Here is a 20859-nt window from a genome sequence, read left to right on the forward strand (position 1 = left end):
ATTTCTGGTAAGCTGTTCTCTAGCAGATATTTTTGAATTTTCTTTTCCTCCTCCTGTTCCGCTTTATAATTTTTTTTATAATATTTTATAAATCTGTCTTTAATCTGTTCCGGTTCAATAATTTATTTTTCTTCATCTATAATTCTATTTATTACTCTTTCTATTTGCCTTTCTTTAATAAGCCATGCCAACATTCTGCCGGGTTTATTTGCCTGTTCAAAGTATCTTTGTTTTGTCCAGATAATTTTTCCCCCCAACTTCTCTATTGATTAAATTGGATAAATGAGATTGTAGATTCTTGATGTGGTGGAGTGTGTATTCATTTTTTGGATTTTTTACTAGTTCTTTTTCTTTCTCTCTTATTTGTTTATTTATCTCCATAATATTATTTTCTTTATTTCTCTTTATTCCCCCATTTGTTGTATTGCATATACTCTCATGATAACTTTACTTGCCTCCCAGATTATTTTCTTGTCTGTACCTTGATTTTCATTTATTTCAAAAAATTCTTTCAATGTTTCTTTTGCTTTTAATACACTTTGTTCGTCTCTCCATACCTCATCATTCATTCTTCACCTCCCCTTAGTATGACTTTTAAATTTCATGTGAGCTGATACTGGGTTATGATCTGATATAGATCTGTTCAATATTTCCACTTTATCTAAATTCAACATCAATTTCTTTGATAACCAAATGGCATTGATTCGTCCCCGATTTTTTTGCCTCTGAATAGTAAGTTATATCCTTAACACTTGGGTTTTTTGTTCTCCAGGCATCATATAAATTAAAATTTTCAGTTAAATGAAAGAAGGAGAGTGGTAGTCTACCTGAATTAGATGTTCTGTCTCTGTGTTCTATCCATTTCTATAGATGTCACCCCGTTTAAATCCCCCATGATTACTATATTTTCGCCCACATAGTCCCATAGTCTCTCTTCTAAATTCCTAAAAAAATCATCCATTCTATTGTTCAGGGCGTATATTCCCATCACTATAATTTTTCCTTCTTTTGTTTGTATTTCTACACCTAAAGTTCTGCCTTCCTCATCCTGAAATAAGAATTGAGGCTAGGCCAATACCACTCATCAACTGTAACCAATAAAGTTGTGGCCCTATTTAGCCCATTAACCTTAATAATTGTGTCATGTGTCTTTATTTCCGGGGGGCGGGGGGACTCGCCATGCAAACAAGGAAGAAAAGACAATCTGTATCATAAAATATGGTTTCAAAATTAAAAATGATGCTCCTAACAACATGTTAGGGTCAACTTCCCTTAATTTGCTATGGCTCTCTGAAAAAAAGCCATCCTGACTGTAGCAGCCTAACCATTATTTCCCTTCAGTCCTTGCTAGAAAAGCCCACCTGGTTGCTGCTCAGTCACTTACAAGGATACACTTACAAACCAAACATAAAGTTAGAATTTAAATCCTATTAAATGCTGCATTCTTAGTAAAACCCTAAATTGGAAGAAATTCATATATTGAATGACTTCAACGACGTACAAAAATAACAGCAGCTTTTTTTCTATTCTTTCAATACCATGAGGTGAAAATAAATTCAGACTGGCTTATTTTAATTTTAATAACTGAGTGAAAAAGAGGAAAGCCTTTTGAAAAGTGTGTTGGTCAAAGACTAATGAGAAATCCTTGGAGGCCGAGTCACTGGATGCCATGGTAACAATACAGGATCAAAATCTTATTAGTATGCCCAGCAGCGCTACAAGGGGTAGTGTTCTCTTCCAATTGCCCCCACCCCTTTATTCCATAAATTACTTTGATCTTCTTAAGACTGGTCCAGTAGCAACTACATTACATAATCAACTAGAATGACAGACATGCATCTATGCACCACCCTCCCAGAAGCAAAACAACCAAACATACTAGTGACATGTATTAAAATGCTTAGTTCTCACTGAAGTATAAACCTCTGTCAAGAGCACGGCTGGTGGGAATCACATGATGGATAGCTCCTCCATATTAAAACACTCTGCCCATAGAAAACTGGCGTGTCATGTAAAAGAGTTCTAGTTTAGCCTTCTACCTGAGATGCTAGTTTTTTATGTGAAGGGTTCCTTGCCCTGCAATAAAGTGGAAGAATGTTCAGTCATAACAGACACGAAAGGTAAAGGACCCCTAACAGTTAAGTCCAGTCGCAAACGACTCTACGGTTGCAGCGCTCATCTTGCTTTACAGGCCGAGGGAGCCGGCGTTTGTCCGCAGTTTTTCTGGGTCATGTGGCCAGCATGACTAAGCTGCTTCTGGCGAAACCAGAGCAGTGCCCGAAAACGCCATTTACCTTCCCGCCGGAGCGGTACCTATTTATCTACTTGCACTTTGACATGCTTTTGAACTGCTAGGTTGGCAGGAGCACGGACCGAGCAATGGGAGCTCACCATGTCACGGGGATTCAAACCGCTGACCTTCCGATCGGCAAGCCCTAGGCTCAGTGGTTTAGACCACAGCGCCACCCACATCCCTACCTGCCACCTTAAAGGGATCCCACAAACATTTATACGTCAACAGTAAATGGACAAAGTTTTTGCTAGTTATTCATATGTGTAATTTAACACACACACACACACACACACACACACCTATATCTTAGGATTCATTGCTTCAGTGTTTACAAGTCCCTCAGTCTCATAGAGTCATAGAATTAGGAAGGAAGTCATTAGAAATAGGAAGGGACCCACAAGGGTCATTTAGTCTAATCCCCTGTAACACAAGAATCTTTTGCCCAACGTGGGGCTCGAATCCATGTCCCTGAGATTAAGAGTCTCATGTTCTACCAACAGAGATAGCTCTCAAGCTTGTCAACAGTAACCCAAACCTTTCTGCCATGTGTGAAGTCGCTCAACTCCTATCTACCCTTCCTTTCCTGGCCTCTTTTCCCATTTCCCTTTGGGCTCTGCCTCTTCCAACTATTCTACTAATTTATTGTTATTATTCAGTCATTTATAAAACTTGCAAAATTCAATAATACAAAATGGAACTTAAGCCTGTTACTCAATATTCAAGCTCTCCCTGCCTCTCTGCCACCCTTCCTACCTACAGTGAACCATGGCTCATGCTCCAAGGTCCTGTGATAGACTCCCCACTCCCTCCATCAAATTGACCATACCCTTCCTTCATAGAAGCTGCAATGTTCACAGCATCAAACAAATGGAAGTTGGGTGTATTGGGACAGGAGATCTTACCTCACATGGCAAGCTGTAACTCCTGATCTTGTGAAGGGATAGTGTTCGTGGGATGGGGGGAGAATTCAAAACAATCCCTCACCTCTAAGCCTCCCTTAATTCAAGTAGCCCATAGTTAACAGTTAAATTTTAGCTACAAGCCCCAGGAAGGACAGCCCACTGCCAAAGTTAACATACAGATGCAGCAGCTATAGCTACAGGATGGCTTGAGGAGGAAGCCTAGTATGTTGGGGTGGAGGAAGGAGAATGCCTTGTACGCACCTTCTCTGAGTAGAATATCCCACCACCCACTGCTGCTGCCACACTAAAAAGCTGCTTCCTCTTAGTTTGTACAGGAGTGGCAGTGACCTGCTATTTTGTCCAGATGCCATTTTGTTCTTAACATTTTTAAAAAATCTCCAAAAATATTCCCAAACATTTAATGTCATACACAATTTTCTGAAGAAAAAGTACTTCTAGACTTCCCACCTCATCTTTCCTGATGTTGTTTTTTTTTTTTACTTCTTTTGATTAGCTGTTTTGCAATATATATGTTTATATTATCTGAACTTCACTATCATTAAATCCACTGCTTATATTTAAAATCCTGCCCACAACTTCATGTATGGGTGATACTTTGACAGATAATCCATCAATGGTGTTCCTGATGTCTTTTCAATGGAACATTTGATCCTGCTTATACTGGGTAAGATCATTGGTCTAGTACTGTCTACTCTCCAGGGGTCTTTGGAAGAGATCTTTCCCATCACTAGAAATGCTGGGGATTTAAGTTGGGAGCTTCTACATGTGAAGCACATGCACTGTGTCTGAACTATGAAGCTGGGAAGGACTCATCACCACCAGATCCCAGATGCAGTGGTAGTCTAGCAACACTAAGCATTGGTTCCTCCTATCCACTACCAAGATGTGGAACTGGAGAGAAGACAGACTGTCTGTTGCACACATGGAATCTCCTGGGTAAAGTGACAGTCTACAGCAGAAGCAGATGCTGTGCCATTTGGCCTGATGTTTCAGTGAACAAGCAAGTAAAAGGAGTGTATGTCAAGGTGTCGCCAGTGCAACCAAGGATTGCCCAGAACAGGGAAACAATAGGAAGTCACAATGGCAACCTTTGAAGAAGCAGGGGAAAAGTAAGAGGCAAGCAGAAGCAAGGGAGGGCTGAGCAGGAGGGAAAGGAGGCAAAGGAGTGGAGAGAGGGTATCAGATGAAAGGAAAGATCCTCCATCCCCACCACTGTGTGTGGGGTGTGTGTTTGTGTGTGTGTGTGTGTGTGTGTGTGTGAGTGTGTGTGTGTGTGTGTGTGTAAGAGAGAGAGAGAGAGAGAGAGAGAGAGAGAGAGAGAGAGAGAGAGAGAGACGGAGTTGACTAAGCAACTAATAATGTCCAATTCAGATGACTTTTAGATCTGCTTGTCCTTAAGATTTTGAATGAGCTCCCTTCTCTGACCATAGAGTCTTATGCTAATAAACCACTCACATGCCTAGTTAATTGTGCAAATAAGCAGTCAAAAGGGTTTATGAAATTGCCCTTAATTATATTGAGAGAGAGAGAGAGAGAGAGAGAGAGAGAAATGAATGAAGACTGTTTCCCCCCGAGTAAAACTGCATTACCTGTCTGATTTCTAATGATAATTAAATGCAATGAGTTGTTGGCTATCTCAGTGTCTTAAATCACTGCTTCTTTTTCTTAAGTCATGGTGGGAGAAGTTTTAGGGAAAGGTTGATGCACTTGTTCTCTAGGTAACATGGGAGAGAAAATAGATACCATTTGGACAAATAAAATAAACACTTAAAAAGCCAACTGCAGTACTTATAGGTGATTTTAAGTATGCATCTAATTCAGCCTTGTGATAAGCACAGAGAGACTGGCATGGAGAGATCTGAAAAGCTTATTACACTTTGTGAGATGCACAAGCATGTGGACAAAAGTCTGAAATGTACAAAATACTGAAAGCAATCAATCTTAAGTCAACACAGTGAAAGGCAAAGGAACATTTATCTACATGTTTGGAAATTCAGCAGAAGGATCCACTCAGAATAGAAAGTCACCAAAGTAGACCGGCTAGAAAAGGCATAGCAAACAAGCACTTTCCCAGAAGGGATTAGTGCTGGTTCACAAGGCTGTTTTTACTGACCTTGGATGGAAGCAGCACCCAGAAAGCCAATCAGTATGACCTTCACCCTTCATGATGATGTTCCCATTGGGAAAGGCCCACATCTTCCACAGGCGGTCATCACTTCCAGTAACAACAATGTCTTTCCTCGGATGTAAAGCCAAACTGTAGGGAGCAGAAAGTAGGGGTTAAGAAATGAAATCAAAAGAACCATAGTACCCCAGCAATTTGTTAAGGCATTTGCTTCAGGGAGGAAGTTCCATCAGCTACATTATACCTACCATACATACACTCTAGAAACATTACAGTTTTTTTTTTAAAGCTAAGGTTCCAAATATTAATAAATAGGAAACAACTCACTCCTAATGGCAATGTTTAGAATGCTGAACCCAGCATAATCATTCACAACTTCAAAATACAATCAAATCTTACTTGATGTCCTCATCATACATCATATATGTAGCAAGTACTCTGAGAAAGGTACTTGCCCTTTACCCTAGGAGACTGTGAAGGAGATATCTGCCCCAAATCCTCTAATCTGAACTGGCACCTAGGCTAAGGTTACCAGACATCCCCGTTTCCCAAGGACAGCCCCAGAATTTACAAATCAGTCCCCATACAAAATCCACTGAAGTTGAAAAGTGTCTCCAGGTTCATTGAAAAAAAGTTTGGTGACCTTAACTTAGGCAAGGAGGGCAGAATGCTTGAGAAACAAAGCCAACCTATTCCTCGGCTTATTGCAAACTTGGGTGATGGGCTGCAGGAAAGGGCTCTTCTCTAAGGTCCCGTTTGTAATTTGTAATAACTTCCTTTACTCTTTATCCCCTTTCCCTTCTTAAATTGATATTTTCCTATGTAAAGAAGATTAAAAATAGATAATTCATTTCTCTGAATCCAAGTAAAAATGGCACAAGTCCTTTTTTCAGCTTGCGCACATCCCACTGTCTTCAATAAGCCTGTGTGTGTATGAAACATTATCTTCTCCCTGTCTTTCTCTAGACTTCCTTTTAAACACCTTTTAGAAAAAGAAAAAGCCACAACTATTTTCTCAAAGTGCCTTTGTAATAATCTGTAGCAACTGGTTGGTAAAAATAACATGTATAGTATATCAAAGAAAATAAGCTCTTGCCACTAGAATGTAACACACAATGCAGAATTCATAGGGTTTCCCCCCTCTGCCTTAATTACAGGGCTCCTACAAAATGCGAAAGCTGCTCAAGAGTCGTACAACCAGAAGTGAATACCATTTAATTAGCAGCTGGGTTGGTGACACAAATATGGTCGGGCTGCCACTTGCAAAAGGGAATCACATTCATTCCTCAAAGGGTGCCATATGTGTAACATTAATTAGGTGCCCTTGCTTTTCTTTCAGCAGCTCAGCAATGTAAAAAAGTTTTGCTTTCTTTTTGTTCACGGGATCTAATTATTTCCAGTACAGAAGCCCCTGTAAACTCAAGTGAAAGTACTTTAGGAGGCCATGGCACATGTGATATCAGCATTCTCCCCCACCCCCAACTGTAGAAGGACTTCGTCCTAACATAAAGCGGCAATGCAGAGGCTGTCATAGTCATTTTCATCTGATGCATTTATATGCCCATTGCATTATTTGGAATTATTTAACTCTCCTTAAAAACAGGGGTCGCTAACCTGCAGCCCTCCACTTGTTGTTGGACTCCAACTCCCATGAATCCTGGGCAGCCTGGCCAACAGTCAGATACAGGGCAGGAGTCAGAGTCCACCAAGAGCTGGAGGGAGACAGGTTAGCCTCACTGCTTTAGAACATGAATAGAATGGGACATAGCTTATTACAGTGGCTAATGTGGGTGTGGTTTTGTTTACAAAGCTAGGACTAGCTTCCGTTTATGCTACAATTCAAGATATGTTATCAACTCTGAAGCATAGATATACCAATAACTGAAACCACTTCCACCTCCAAATTGAAAATCACTGTTACTTGGGCTCAAGTAACACCCAAGCGGCGCCACCAGATTCAATGGAATTGTCTTCATGGGTAACATGTATGTCTAAGCTATCTGTGAATGAGAAATATCCAACATTTCGGCAGAACACTTTGGGCCACCGAGAGAGACTGCATAAAGGTCTATTCAGACAGAATTGTGTGATCCTAATGAGATGTTTAAGCCTCACCACAAGCCTGCTTCTACAACTGTGATTCCCCGCTCCACATGTACTTTGACCCTGAACATCTACACATCTACACTGGGCACCTGAGTGTTTGGATGGAACAGAAGCTAGAGATGCTCAATATACATAATCAGTGACGAAGTCATGAAGTCATGATAAGCAGCCTGTGGCATCAGTTGCCTAGATCTCATCCCACCAAAGGCTTCTGTGTCTTTAAATTATTGTAACCTTGAAAAAAGCTTCACATCTGGTCGGGAAACAACTTGATAAACTTATCACTGCCTCCAAGTCATTAAAGGAATAAGAGAAAATAAAGGAAAACATTTCCTGAATCACACAAATTTCACATTTCCTCCCGTGACTCCCCATTATTTTTCTCAGGAAGACAAGCAAAAAAGAAAAGCACCTCCATCAGGGGTTTTCCCTGATGTCTACGACCAATACTAAAAGCAGACTTCACCACCTTTAAATGGGTCTTAAAGTCCCACCTTTTTATTGCTGCTTTTAGTGGCTAGTTTGTGCTGGAATTTTTTTGATGGATATTTTATACTGATTTTAGTAATATTTGAAATGTAGTGAGATCTGGTTTTATATTATTATAAAATTGAATTATGATTTGATGTGCATTGACCTGTCTTGAGTATCACACCAAGCGAAACCAGAAGCACTGATCTGGAGAATTCAGAAGTTTAGTCTCATTGTCCCAAGAGAGGCTGCATTTTTTCCTATTTCATGATTTTGCACTGAAATATATAATTAGACTTTGGTACTTTGTGGTGGTTGTGCAGCATATTGTGACCAATGATCGTTCTACAATTTACTGTTGAAGGTAAGGGTATCTATTAGCTTCCAGTTTAAAAAGCATGACAACTTATATTTTGTCTGCTTCAACAATGGTTACCTCAGCGGTTACTAATAACATTCATCAGGTTCTGCTGGAATATATATATTTTAAATAGAACTGGAGTGTTCAAATGTGAAACAAAACAGACATATTGTGAGGTAAATTACAATTATTATTTGACTTGCTAATAATTTTTATTGTGCGACCTTTGGCACTTTTCAATGTATATGTTTCCTGAGAGCACAGAAATATTAAACTGTCTTCTTTTTCAATAAAAGGAAAACAGCTGTTCCCAAATGCAATTTTAGCTTGACCAACTTGAAACAAGGCAGTTTCTATCTCTAGCTTGTTTGAGATTAACATTCATCATTAGTGTTAGCAATTCCCAGGTTCCTCTTGCATGGCAGCTTTTCCACAGATGGTTAGAAGCACTGCTGCGCTCTGTACACACTTAGAAAGAATGTGACACAAAACTTGCCACTTGGCAAGTTCTGCTAAATTACAAAGGTTTATACAAGAAGGTATTTCCAAATTGATTAAAAAATACAGCATTGACCTGCCAATTCAAATTCCTAAATTAATATGAAAATTTAAGGCATTACCCTTCTCAAGGTCACCATTAGAATTGGAAAAAGATATATCACTTCCTATTTTCAATATATGGGGCCCTTATCCTGCGTATATGCATTTAATGGCCTATGTTGCTTCTGTGCACGTACACCCACACACACACCCACACACACGAAAGCTCATACCAAGAACTAACTTAGTTGGTCTTTAAGGTGCTACTGGAAGGAATTTTTTTTGTTTTGACTATGGCAGACCAACACGGCTACCTATCTGTACCTGTTTAGAGTGTTAGCTATGGGTTACTGGGTAACTGGTTTACTGGAACTGGAGAAATGGGGTCAGAGTCTGAAGTGGGTTGAGTGACTGGACTTCTGCTCAAGAACTAATGTTCCCTTCAGCACACAGAACTAGTTGGGCAGCGCACTGGCTCTCTTCCTTGTCCAGTAAGGTTTAATCAATTATAAGGAAAGAGTAATATGAAAGAAGGGTTTCAAATCTCAGCAAGCAGAACAGGACTGGCACATCCTATAATTAACAATGCCTTTATGAATGGGTGGGTTTCATTTCAGCTTGAAACATTTCTGCCTTTATTTAAATCTAATTTTGGTGATGAAATAACGTTTTTATGCTTTTATTCAGCTGGAGGTTTGACATTTTACAGATCTGAAAACTGTTGTGTATGATATCATCGAAAACATTTCTTTTAAGGTCAAAGAATTACAGTTTTCTGACATTTACAGAGATAATAAATTCTGTATTTCTAGCCATTAGGTAACAAGGGTTTTCAACTACCTCATAAATCGCCTCATGATTTGACATTGCCCATATTGCACAGATTCAACAGGACTCTCGTACTGCATGTGCATTTCTCCTGTGTGCTATTATTTCTGACAATGCCTATTCACACAACCCATACAGATGCTACTTATGTGATGAACATATTTCCCAATAGCCTTGTCTCCATTGTTCTATGTTATATTTTTATCACACTTATTTAAAATATTTAAATCCCACTCATTCACAATGTTCAAAGCAGCATCCAACAAAATTTTAAATCACATTAAAATGGCAATAAACAAATTGCTCTACAGTCACTTCTAAAAACCTTTCATTTCTGCTGAATGAAATGACCCATTCTTACTAGGAAGACTTCCTAGAAGAAGGGGGGGGGGGTCCTGACATATGCATGCAAATACTCTCCTCAGGCTCTCAGACTGTGTATCCTGGAACAAAGTGATAGGGATTTAGCAGCAGAGCACATTGTGCACTGAGAGATGCACCACACACACACACACACACACACACACAGTACAGGTTCTGTGATGCTGCTGTTATGCTAGTTCTTGGCTGTGGGGATACAAATTTAAATCACTAATTAAATATTTGAACAACACAGAAATGCTAGGAAAAGAATACATACATCACCTGCCCTATCAGAAAAATAAAACTGTCTACAATACCTAATGGCATATCAAAATGTTACAAACTTCAAATCTGTGTACTCTGGAAAAAAATAGTTTTAATTTAGATGTGGTGCAGAAATGTGGTTAAGAAAGGGATATTCATGAATAGAAATATCATCCAGATGAATGCACTAACAATTAAATAAAATGTATGTGAATACTCCTTTTACTGGCACAGCTATGTATAAACTAAAGTAATGTAAGATGTGCCCCATTAGTCTTCTTACCATGTGAAGTAATATTTATTTATTTTGCTAACATTGGTCTTTAAACTGTGCATTGCATTATTCTACAATTACCATGCTGGTGATATTTTTCTATGACAAACAGACTGTGATCCTCTCTTTAAAATAAAAAAGGCAACCATTAAAAAATAACTTTCATTATACACTTCAGTAAGGGAAGTAGACAAGAAATGCGGAGATGAAGGTTTACATTTTTAGTTTTAAATAGCCACCCACTCAGATAAAGTTATATCAAGAAACTATAGGGGGATGTTAGAACATTAGCTCTAATTGAAAAATGAACTAGAAGGATGTTCAGACTCAGCTATGTGAAAGCAACATACTTTTTCTTTCATTCTTTCCTGTGTAACCTTATCATTATGCACTTGACATCCATCTAAGCAGGGCAGATTTCAACAAATAATGGACACAGAATGTGTAGGCAGTCTGCCATCAAGTTCCACCTTGTCCCCCAGAATATTTAATATATATATATGAAACCACTAGGAGGGATTGGGAATGCAATGTCTCTAATATAGCTATAAAAACAAATAAGTAAGTATTTGTATCTCTCTCTCTCCATTCCCCATGAATCAGGAAAGGCTGTGCAAGTACTGAGCCAGGTGGGCCAGATGAAGGCCAATAAACTAAGGCTGATCCTGATAAGATGGCATGTATGTGTGTATGGAAATCAGGGAGGCAGCCTAGCACTTCCCCTGAGAGAATAGGCTCGTGGTCTGGGGTGTGCCTCTCAACGCCACGCTGCCATTTGAGGCCCAGGTGGCCTCCCTGGAGAGGAGTGCCAGGATAACATGATACAGCAGTTATCACGTCACACTAGGATCAGGGACAGCAAGGTCCAAGCCCCTGCTCAGTCATAAGCTCATGGGGTGACCTTAGGACAGTTACTATCTCTCACCCTAACACACCTTGGAGTGCTGTGGTAAAATATCATAGGATGGGGGAGGCCAGGTGGGATAAAACATACTAGCAGAAGCAGTAACATTAAGATTTACATACATACAGTTCTGCGGATTCCTGCTCAAATATGCTGCTTGACATCTACTGTTCAATAGCTTCCAGTGACATATTCTATCCCCCCCCCCCGCCCCCCGGACAAAGCTGAGCAGGAAGAGCGAACCCCACTAACCTCCCAACTCATTTTAGTACTCCTGCAGAATACAAAGAAAAGAAAATGAACAATAAAACAACTTGGGTTTTCTACTCCTTTAGATTGATCCCAGGAGAAAACAACAAAATCCATTTTTGCACTCAAGGATCTGATGTTGCCAGTTTTAGATTACAGGCTTTTTATAGCTCATTTCTGACTGAAGAGGTTGAGCACCACAACATCTTTTTCTCAGAATACACAAATACTGTCATTTCCAGCTGTTATTGTGCTCAACTAGCTATAGATTCTAAACAAACACACCCCAGCCTCCTATTTTTAACAGGACATTCTCTTTGTTAAAACCTCCTCTTGTCAGTAGCTGTAACCTTGGTGTTATATACTATCAAGAAAGTAAACATTACCTCAAAGCTTTCTGTAAAAAAATGTGATTGCACTGTACCTCAGGAAAGGAATACTGTGGGCATTAAAAATATATAACATACATGAATCTAAAAAGTACTGAAACTAACATGCATAAATATTTTATTCTTTCCCAACCTTTGCCCTATTTGAGAATACTCTCATTTTCATAGCATGGGAGCCAGGAATGGGGGTGCACCGTGCCGCTCTGCCCCCTAGTGTGAAATGCGCAAAGGTCTGTAGCAACTGGGAATGGGAAATTTATTTTGATCTGCATTTTAGAGAAAAACCATACCTGATTCACCCTTCCTGGTCCAATCATTGTCTCCCTTTACTGCTCTCATTCCCACTTCCTAACCCCCTACCAAAGTCTTACCTACCAAGTCATCTCAGCATTGCCCTAAATCAGAACTGTACGATGGAGTCAGTTGCCACTCCAGGAAAATCCTGCCTGCACCCCGCAATCCCTGCTTCAGTGCCTTACAGCTTATTAAATCCTAAAAAGTTAAAGGACCCCTGGCAGTTAAGTCCAGTCGCAGATGCCTCTGAGGTTGCGGCGCACATCTTGCTTTATTGGCCGAGGGAGCCGATGTTTGTCCACAGACAGTTTCTCTAGGCCATGAGCCGCTTCTGGCGAAACCAGAACAGCGCATGGAAACGCCATTTACCTTTCTGCCAGAATGGCACCTATTTATCTACTTGCAGTTTTGGGTGTGCTTTTGAATTGCTAGGTGGGCAGGAGCAGGAACTGAGCAATGGATACTCACCCCGTAGCAGGAATTCGAACCGCCAACCTTCTGATCGGCAAGTCCTAGGCTCAGTGGTTTAGACCACAGCACCACTTATTAAATCCAATTTATTAAATCCTAGAACTGCTAGCTGGCTGAACCATGAACAAGAGCACTGTTAGAAATGAGGGTCCACAGCAAAAATTGCTTCCCCTTACAGTTGCGGCCTGGCATGGCCCCTTGGGGAGGGGCAGTCACCTCCTCCTTCAGAGCTGGCCACTTTGCTTTGGCCTCTGGCCAGCCACAGAGGATGATGAGATAGCCTGCATTCGGATGGTCCGCCCCCGCCACTTAATGGATCCAATTGGTTTCCAGAGAGTGGTAGGGGATGTTTTATCCCAAGTTGATGGCCTTTCAGCTGATTCCCTGGTGGCCCGCTGGAATGCGGAGTTAACCAGGGCTATTGACTGTCTGGCTCCGAAGCGCCCTCTCCGATTGCATGGAGCCCGGACAGCCCCGTGGTTTTCCCCAGAGCTGAGGGTGATGAAACAATCGTTGAGACGGCTAGAGCGCCGGTGGCGGAAAACTCATTCTGAATCAGACCGGACACGGGCTAGAGCTCAACGTCGAGCCTACCAAGTGGCAATGGCAACGGCGAAGAGGGCCTTCTTCACCGCCTCCATTGCATCTGCAGAAAACAGCAGCAGGAGACTTTTTCAGGTAGTTCGCAATCTATCGGAACCACCTGCACCACCGGGGCCTGGTAGGGACCCCAAGATCTCCTGCAATGCTTTTGCAAAGTTTTTTGCAGATAAAGTCGCTCAGATTCAGAAGGAGGTAGACTCCACCGTGGGAGCAGGGCCAGGGTGGGAGAGTGCTAGAGTTCTGTCTGGTCCTGTTACATGGGATCAATTCCAATCTGTTACCTCCGAGGATGTGGACAGGCTGCTTGGACAAGTGAAACCGACCACCTGTCTCCTGGATCCTTGCCCATCCTGGCTGATAAAAGCGAGCCGGGAAGGGCTGGGCGATGGGCTCTGCGGGGTGGTGAATGCTTCCCTCTATGAGGGAGCCTTCCCAGACCCGCTGAAAGAGGCGGTCATTAAACCGCTTCTTAAAAAAACATCTTTAGACCCAGCCAATTTGGCCAACTATCGCCCAGTCTCAAATTTACCATTCTTGGGCAAGGTGATTGAGCGGGTGGTTGCCAGACAACTCCAAGCACGCCTGGAGGATGCGGACCATTTGGATCCCTTCCAATCGGGATTCAGGCCTCACCATGGGACTGAAACTGCCTTGGTCGCGCTGGTTGATGATCTCCGGCGGGCTAGGGACAAAGGTGAGAGCTGTTTCCTAGTTCTGCTGGATCTCTCAGCGGCCTTTGACACCATCGACCATAACATCCTTCTGGACCGTCTAGAGGGGCTGGGAGCTGGGGGCACTGTTATACGGTGGTTCCGCTCCTTTCTCCTGGGCCGTGTCCAGAAAGTGGTGGTGGGGGATGAGTGTTCAGACCCCTGGGCTCTCACTTGTGGGGTGCCTCAGGGTTCCGTCCTCTCCCCCATGCTTTTTAATATCTATATGAAGCCGCTGGGAGAGATCATCAGGGGGTTTGGGCTGGGTGTTCATCAGTATGCAGATGACACCCAGCTCTACCTCTCCTTTAAATCAGAACCAGTGAAGGCGGTGAAGGTCCTGTGTGAGTGCCTGGAGGCGGTTGGAGGATGGATGGCGGCTAACAGATTGAGGCTGAATCCTGACAAGACAGAAGTACTGTTTTTGGGGGACAGGGGGCGGGCAGGTGTGGGGGATTCCCTGGTCCTGAATGGGGTAACTGTGCCCCTGAAGGACCAGGTGCGCAGCCTGGGAGTCATTTTGGACTCACAGCTGTCCATGGAGGCACAGGTTAATTCTGTGTCCAGGGCAGCTGTTTACCAGCTCCACCTGGTACGCAGGCTAAGACCCTACCTGCCCGCAGACTGTCTTGCCAGAGTGGTGCATGCTCTAGTTATCTCCCGCTTGGACTACTGCAACGCGCTCTACGTGGGGCTACCTTTGAAGGTGACCCGGAAACTGCAATTAATCCAGAATGCGGCCGCTAGACTGGTGACTGGGAGTGGCCGCCGGGACCACATAACACCAGTTCTGAGAGATCTGCATTGGCTCCCAGTACGTTTCCGAGCACAATTCAAAGTGTTGGTGCTGACCTTTAAAGCCCTAAACGGCCTCGGTCCAGTATATCTGAAGGAGCGTCTCCACCCCCATCGTTCAGCCCGGACACTGAGATCCAGCGCCGAGGGCCTTCTGGCGGTTCCCTCATTGCGAGAAGTAAGGTTACAGGGAACCAGGCAGAGGGCCTTCTCGGTAGTGGCTCCTGCCCTGTGGAACGCCCTCCCAGCAGATGTCAAAGCAATAAACAACTATTTTACTTTTAGAAGTCATCTGAAGGCAGCCCTCTTTAGGGAAGTTTTTAATGTTTGATGCTGTACTGTTTTTAATATTCAGTTGGAAGCCGCCCAGAGTGGCTGGGGAAACCCAGCCAGATGGGCGGGGTATAAATAATAAATTATTATTATTATTATTATTATTTAAATCAAAATTGGCCAATGAAGACCTTTGGGGTGGGGTGCTTTGGCAGAGGACCAGAGGGCTCAAGACTTCACTCCAGTCTGATACCAAGGGGATTTAAGCTGGTCGCGCTGAGTGCCAGCAGTGTCATCAGCGGCAGATCAATCCACCAGCCACATGGGCATTGCATTCAGAAGATTTTGCTATGGAGAAAATCATCGTTTTTGGAGCCGGGAACAAATTGGGCCGTTTGAGGATTTTGCCTTCCTCACAGCAATTGTCACAACTTTCAGCAGATAAGGCATTGGATTGAATCTTTAATCTATTCTGGCACGGGGGGGAGCGGGGGACGGACAGGTGAGATGGTGCATCATCTGCCTTGAGCAGATGCGGTATCTCAGGGTACCTTTAAGAAGAAGATTCTGTCCAGAAGCCAAAATGGGGAGCAAATGGGCCATACAACCTCCAAAGCCGGCGGGGGGGGGGGGCACACAGCTTAGTTGACCTGTGTTTTGAGGTGACCCTTAACCCAAGCCTGACCCTGTCCAACATCAGCCTGCAGGCAGGAGGCTAATTCAGGATACATGCCCAATGCCTAAGCCAAAGCCTACTGGCATTTGTAATAATAAAAAAGTTGTGGTCATTTTCAATTCCAGAACGTTTTTACTTCTGTTCTGCTGCCACTTCCTCCTTTACTGTCCCTCAGGGCACACTGCACACGGGCCCACAACATTTCTCTTTCTTTCTTTCTTTCTTTCTTTCTTTCTTTCTTTCTTTCTTTCTTTCTTTCTTCATATCCTACTTGTTTCGATAAAGATTTGAAAGTGGGCCCAATGCAGCACTGTTTTAGGAATGATGAAAAATCTATGAACCAGATCAAAATGACTGCAGGGAGAAGGAAAATAAATGCTAGCATAATTCCACAAATTCCATGCAGCGCTATAATAGTAAGGCTCTATAGCAGTTTGTTTGCTTTATTTGTGCCAAAGGCCAAAGAAAGCTCTTAGGCAATTCATTAATTTTAAACACAATCAATTAAACTCTACTTTTTGAGACAGAATCATAGACTCATAGACTCATACAGTTAGAAGGTACCACAAGGGTCATCTAGCCACCCCCCGCAATGCAGAAATCTTTTTGCCCAATGTGAGGCTCAAACCAACAAACCTGAAATTAAGTCTCATGCTCCACTAACTGAGCAATGCCTTCACCTATAAATATTTCCGCAGAACACACCCAAAGAAAAGTTTCGTTTCAATTTTCTTGAGCTCTGTCGTGACATGCAAGATCTCTTCCATGAGCAGAAAGCATTTTCACATGCAGAAAAATACTTCTGACTCTGGTATTTGTACATTTAATGGCTTATAAACAATGAATTCATTAATGTTTATTAATATAAGAAACTATAATCTATTTAAAATGTTCTAGTTATCATTCTGAGATTTGTATTCTATTCTGAAATTTATAATATTATATGTTATAATATTAATTATAGGTTAATGAGGCAATGCTAGAGAGAGTGTGTGTGTAGAAAGAACTTTAGCAAATAAAATTTTAAAAAGAGGAGGAAGATATCTTTAACCCATTAATATTAATGGGCTTCAGCATTAGTAATGTGGTGCTGTATTATGGTCAAACGAAATTGATAATTATGGGTGATAGTCAACTAAGCTTCACGCAGTGTTGGCCCACAAAAATGAATGAACATAGCTAAGTTAGGCCATTAATTTCAGTAGGTCTAGTTTTAGTAAAACTTAATTGAATACTACTTTATGATAATAGGCATTCATAATAAACACACTACAGAGAAGTTAAATTCTTTGATATCAATTCTTAGCACCCCTTACAAAATCCTTATGATGCATCCTATGCTCATTCTACTCAGAGCAGAGCCACTGAAGTTAATGGGCATGTCTAACTTAGGGTGATTTATTTCAATGGGTCTTTGCTGAGTGCAGCTTAGCTGCCTACATCCCCCTGTAAATTAGAGCAGTGTTATTATCTCCACAATGAATATGGTGAGGCTGAGAGATTAAGGCTTGCTTAAGGAGTGTGTGCATAGCTGAAGCATGATTTGAACTGGCAACTTCCTAGCTCACATTTCAGTCATATTTGCCCAAATCAGTGTGAGGAGCAATAGGGAATAACATGTGGAATTACTTTCCTTTGCTTAATAATTTTATTGCCAGTAGAAAGCAAAATCACGGTAGTTTATTTCAAAAGTAATTGGTTGACAGGGTTCAATTGTCATGACCCCCACAGCACTGCTGGGCTTGGGCTGGCAGGCTCTGTTGCAGGAGGAAGAAACAGAAGGGCACTTCAATTGTGGGGGCCTAGGTTGGTAGAGAGGGCATATCTCCTTTCCACCCTGATTCCAGTCATTTCAGAAGGCAGGTCTGGGATGCCACCTCTCCCCTTCCCACAGTGGAGGCTGGGAGGGCCTTGATCAGCCAAGGGAGGAGGCTAAGTAGGTGGTGGCAGCAAGCGAACAGGAGAGGGCAGCCTTCTTGCCTTGCCTCAGGTGCTGCCTTCACAGCAGAGCATGCATTTGCAATTCCAACATTTCAGCCAGGTGAGTGAGTCTCATGAGTCAACCATGTCTCATTTTTAACAGCTTGGCGGGGAAGCCTTGGGAACTTGTTGGGATTTTATGACTTCCATCCAGTTCTTGCCCTGCTCTTGAACTCCTGAACTCTAACGCCTGAGCCCTGGGACTTCTGATCAGCCTGTACCATTAATTGCCTAAAGAAAGATCTCTTTCATACTTACAAACAAGAGCCTTTGCTTGCATTTTTGGTGCTGCAACTTATATTAGTCAACGTAAGTTTAAAAATCCAACAAAATTGCTGAGAATACTGCAGGCGTTTTCATTTTAAATAAGCTATACAAATAAAACTGCTGACAATTATATTGTAATTCACTTAACTTTATGTTAGATTTTTCTTTGCCTTTATACCACTTAGTAATAAATACAATGAGAAAAGCATGGTTCCTTACAGAGAAACATTACTGAGGTACTCTATTTAAATTAACTTAGTTTTTGTTAATAAAAATGTATATTTAGAGCTTTTATTTCTGTATGTAGAGCTCCTTATTAATTTATTGAATACAAATGCAAGTAGCAATTGCTAAGAGGATTCCCCGCCCCCCAACGTATTTCCAAGAAAAAGTAAGAGAGTAGGAAAGAGGAACAGAGAATGAATATTTGGAGTCTGATATGTGAAAGTACCAGGCCAATATAGTTAATATATTTCTATATCTTTCCTTTATAGGAAATGTGCTAATAAAAATAATATCCCCCTTTCCCCCAAAGCAATAAGGACAAAAGAGAAATTAAATGAGTGTTGATCTAGTTGCAGTCCAGATTCACCCCCTGATTTAGTTTCCCTTAAACCTTTTGGTTATGGATGTTAGGAAATAAGTGGTAATAATAATCCATCTCTCTCCCCCCCCCCCCCCCCCCGCTCACTTAACATCCACATCACAAGTGCAGCATTTGCATTCTGCTTTTTCTGCTTAGAGAACATGATTATTCTTCAGGAAGAACAAGATTGGCTGCCAATGGCCTGATATACAGATGGAATAACACACTTTCCCCCCTTTAAAAGGTCCATGTTTTGCTCGCATAAACAGGTTAAAATATGTTCATCCTTTCATGTTCTGCTGGAAGAATAGAAGAGCTGTATATAAGCATTGCTCCAATTTTTTTTAATTCAAGGTATTGGTTTCCTTCCCTTTAGCGATAAAAGTAATCATTGACATCTTGTTATTTCAGATAAACTTTGCAAGCAAACAACTTGTCAAACAGACTTCCCTTGTAGAAGTCTGCAGGGTAAAACAGATAATCAGAAGGAAAATCTTTGGAATGATGCTTATTTCAGTTTTGCATATTCTGAATACATATTCTGAATGCATATGTAGAAATCCCTGCATGAGGAATTGATGAAAACTGTGGACGAGTTATAAAAGATTTAAATAAATATGTGAGCAAGTTCATCCAAACTGGTAGGAATATCAAGAGAACACCATACAATATTTGTGAACATCTGTTTTGCTGAATCTGTTTCAGGGTCATGTTCAAAGTCCTCCATGCCACCTTTCATCATGTTCAAGAGAGTCCCTGAACCCTCCACAGCAGTTTTTTTGGAGGTGGAGAGGCTAGTAGAGGGAAGGAGGAATTTATGGCTATTGCTTCCCTCCCTCTGCCACTGGATCAAAGACCCTTCCATGAATGGAAAGACAGCATTAGTTACGTCTTATTTGTTTTTGAAGCTTACACTTCTTGTATCTTTAATTATTGTAGCAGAAAGAAGCCTTATTGAGGCAAAGGACCTCTTACTGCTGGCACATTCCCTGATCATTTAAATAACTATTAATAGACTCAGAGTCTCTAACATTTCACAGAGGTAAATTGCACAACGTGGGGCTGCCATACGTCTGGAATTTCCTGGACACAGCCGGGATTCGGCCGTTGGAAACAATGTCTGAGCGGAAATCGCAAAAAAGAATCGAAAATCTGGATGTATGGCAACTCATGTCGGCAGTGTTGTTTTTGGTGATTTTCCAGATTTTCACTTTTTGAAATATGGCAACACTAGTATAATGATGATGAAAGAGTGGATAGGACCAGCGTCCAGCAGGCTGGTGGTATGGCCCAGCGTGCAATAGGTCAATCAATAATGGGATGTGTCCCATGGAGGGCTTACATAATGATGTTGTATCTTCAAAACAGTTTAAAGCCCCAGCATCTCTCTCTTTAGAGATTAAGCACAGAACCATTATTGAAAGGGTCGATGGCAGGGAGGGGGCAATTGATGGGGTTGGCGGAATGGTGTGTGTGCGTGTGCGTGTGCGCGCCCTGAATTGCCCTCCCAATAGGTATTATTGACAAAACGAGGAAATAAATATTTGACTATCACCTACCCCAAAGTATTCAGATTATTCAAATATAGCAACCTAAATCCAAACTTAAGTCAGGGCCCAGCCAAATTCAGAGTCCAGTGAGAGGGAGAAAAAGCCCCCCTTGGTGACTCCAATCACACCAGAGTTCCTGCAAAGCTGCTGAATGAACCACAGGCCACTTCCATTGATGTTCCGTCGGTGGCATGGAAGCACCACAAACTTTCTGCCTCAGCCCTATTTATGTATATTCATTCATTTATTTAAAAAAGCATTTATACCACCATCTCAAAAGGTATCAGGGTGTGCACAACAATATCATAGCCTCCAACATTTCAGGAGGGCAAAGCAGCGCACACACAAACACACCATGCCTCCTGCCCCATCTCCGTGCTCCTTCTGCCCACCACCCACCCAATATCCCCACGGCTGCTCCCCCCCCCCTCAAAAACCCTCAGAGTGGCTGCCACTGAGAAGAGATTTGAATCCAGTTTGCTTCAGGGCTTAGTGGCAATCTGAGCTAATGTTAGCACTCTATTCATTATACCATACTCTGTGTGTTTGTACGTGTATGTTGTT

General features: G+C 41.9%; 1 protein-coding gene across 1 annotated transcript in view; it reads right to left on the minus strand.

Annotated features, from left to right (window-relative positions):
* The window catches only part of SPAG16 (sperm associated antigen 16), a 409743-nt gene that overhangs the window by 228380 nt on the left and 160504 nt on the right, over window positions 1–20859 (minus strand). Inside the window, exon 11 of the mRNA XM_028704644.2 lies at window positions 5330–5473. Within this exon, the coding sequence (XP_028560477.2) occupies window positions 5330–5473 (144 nt within the window). The remainder of the gene's footprint in view (window positions 1–5329; window positions 5474–20859) is intronic.

This window comes from Podarcis muralis, chromosome 1 (assembly GCF_964188315.1).
Source record: "Podarcis muralis chromosome 1, rPodMur119.hap1.1, whole genome shotgun sequence".
In the NCBI taxonomy this organism is placed as follows: Eukaryota; Metazoa; Chordata; class Lepidosauria; order Squamata; family Lacertidae; genus Podarcis; species Podarcis muralis.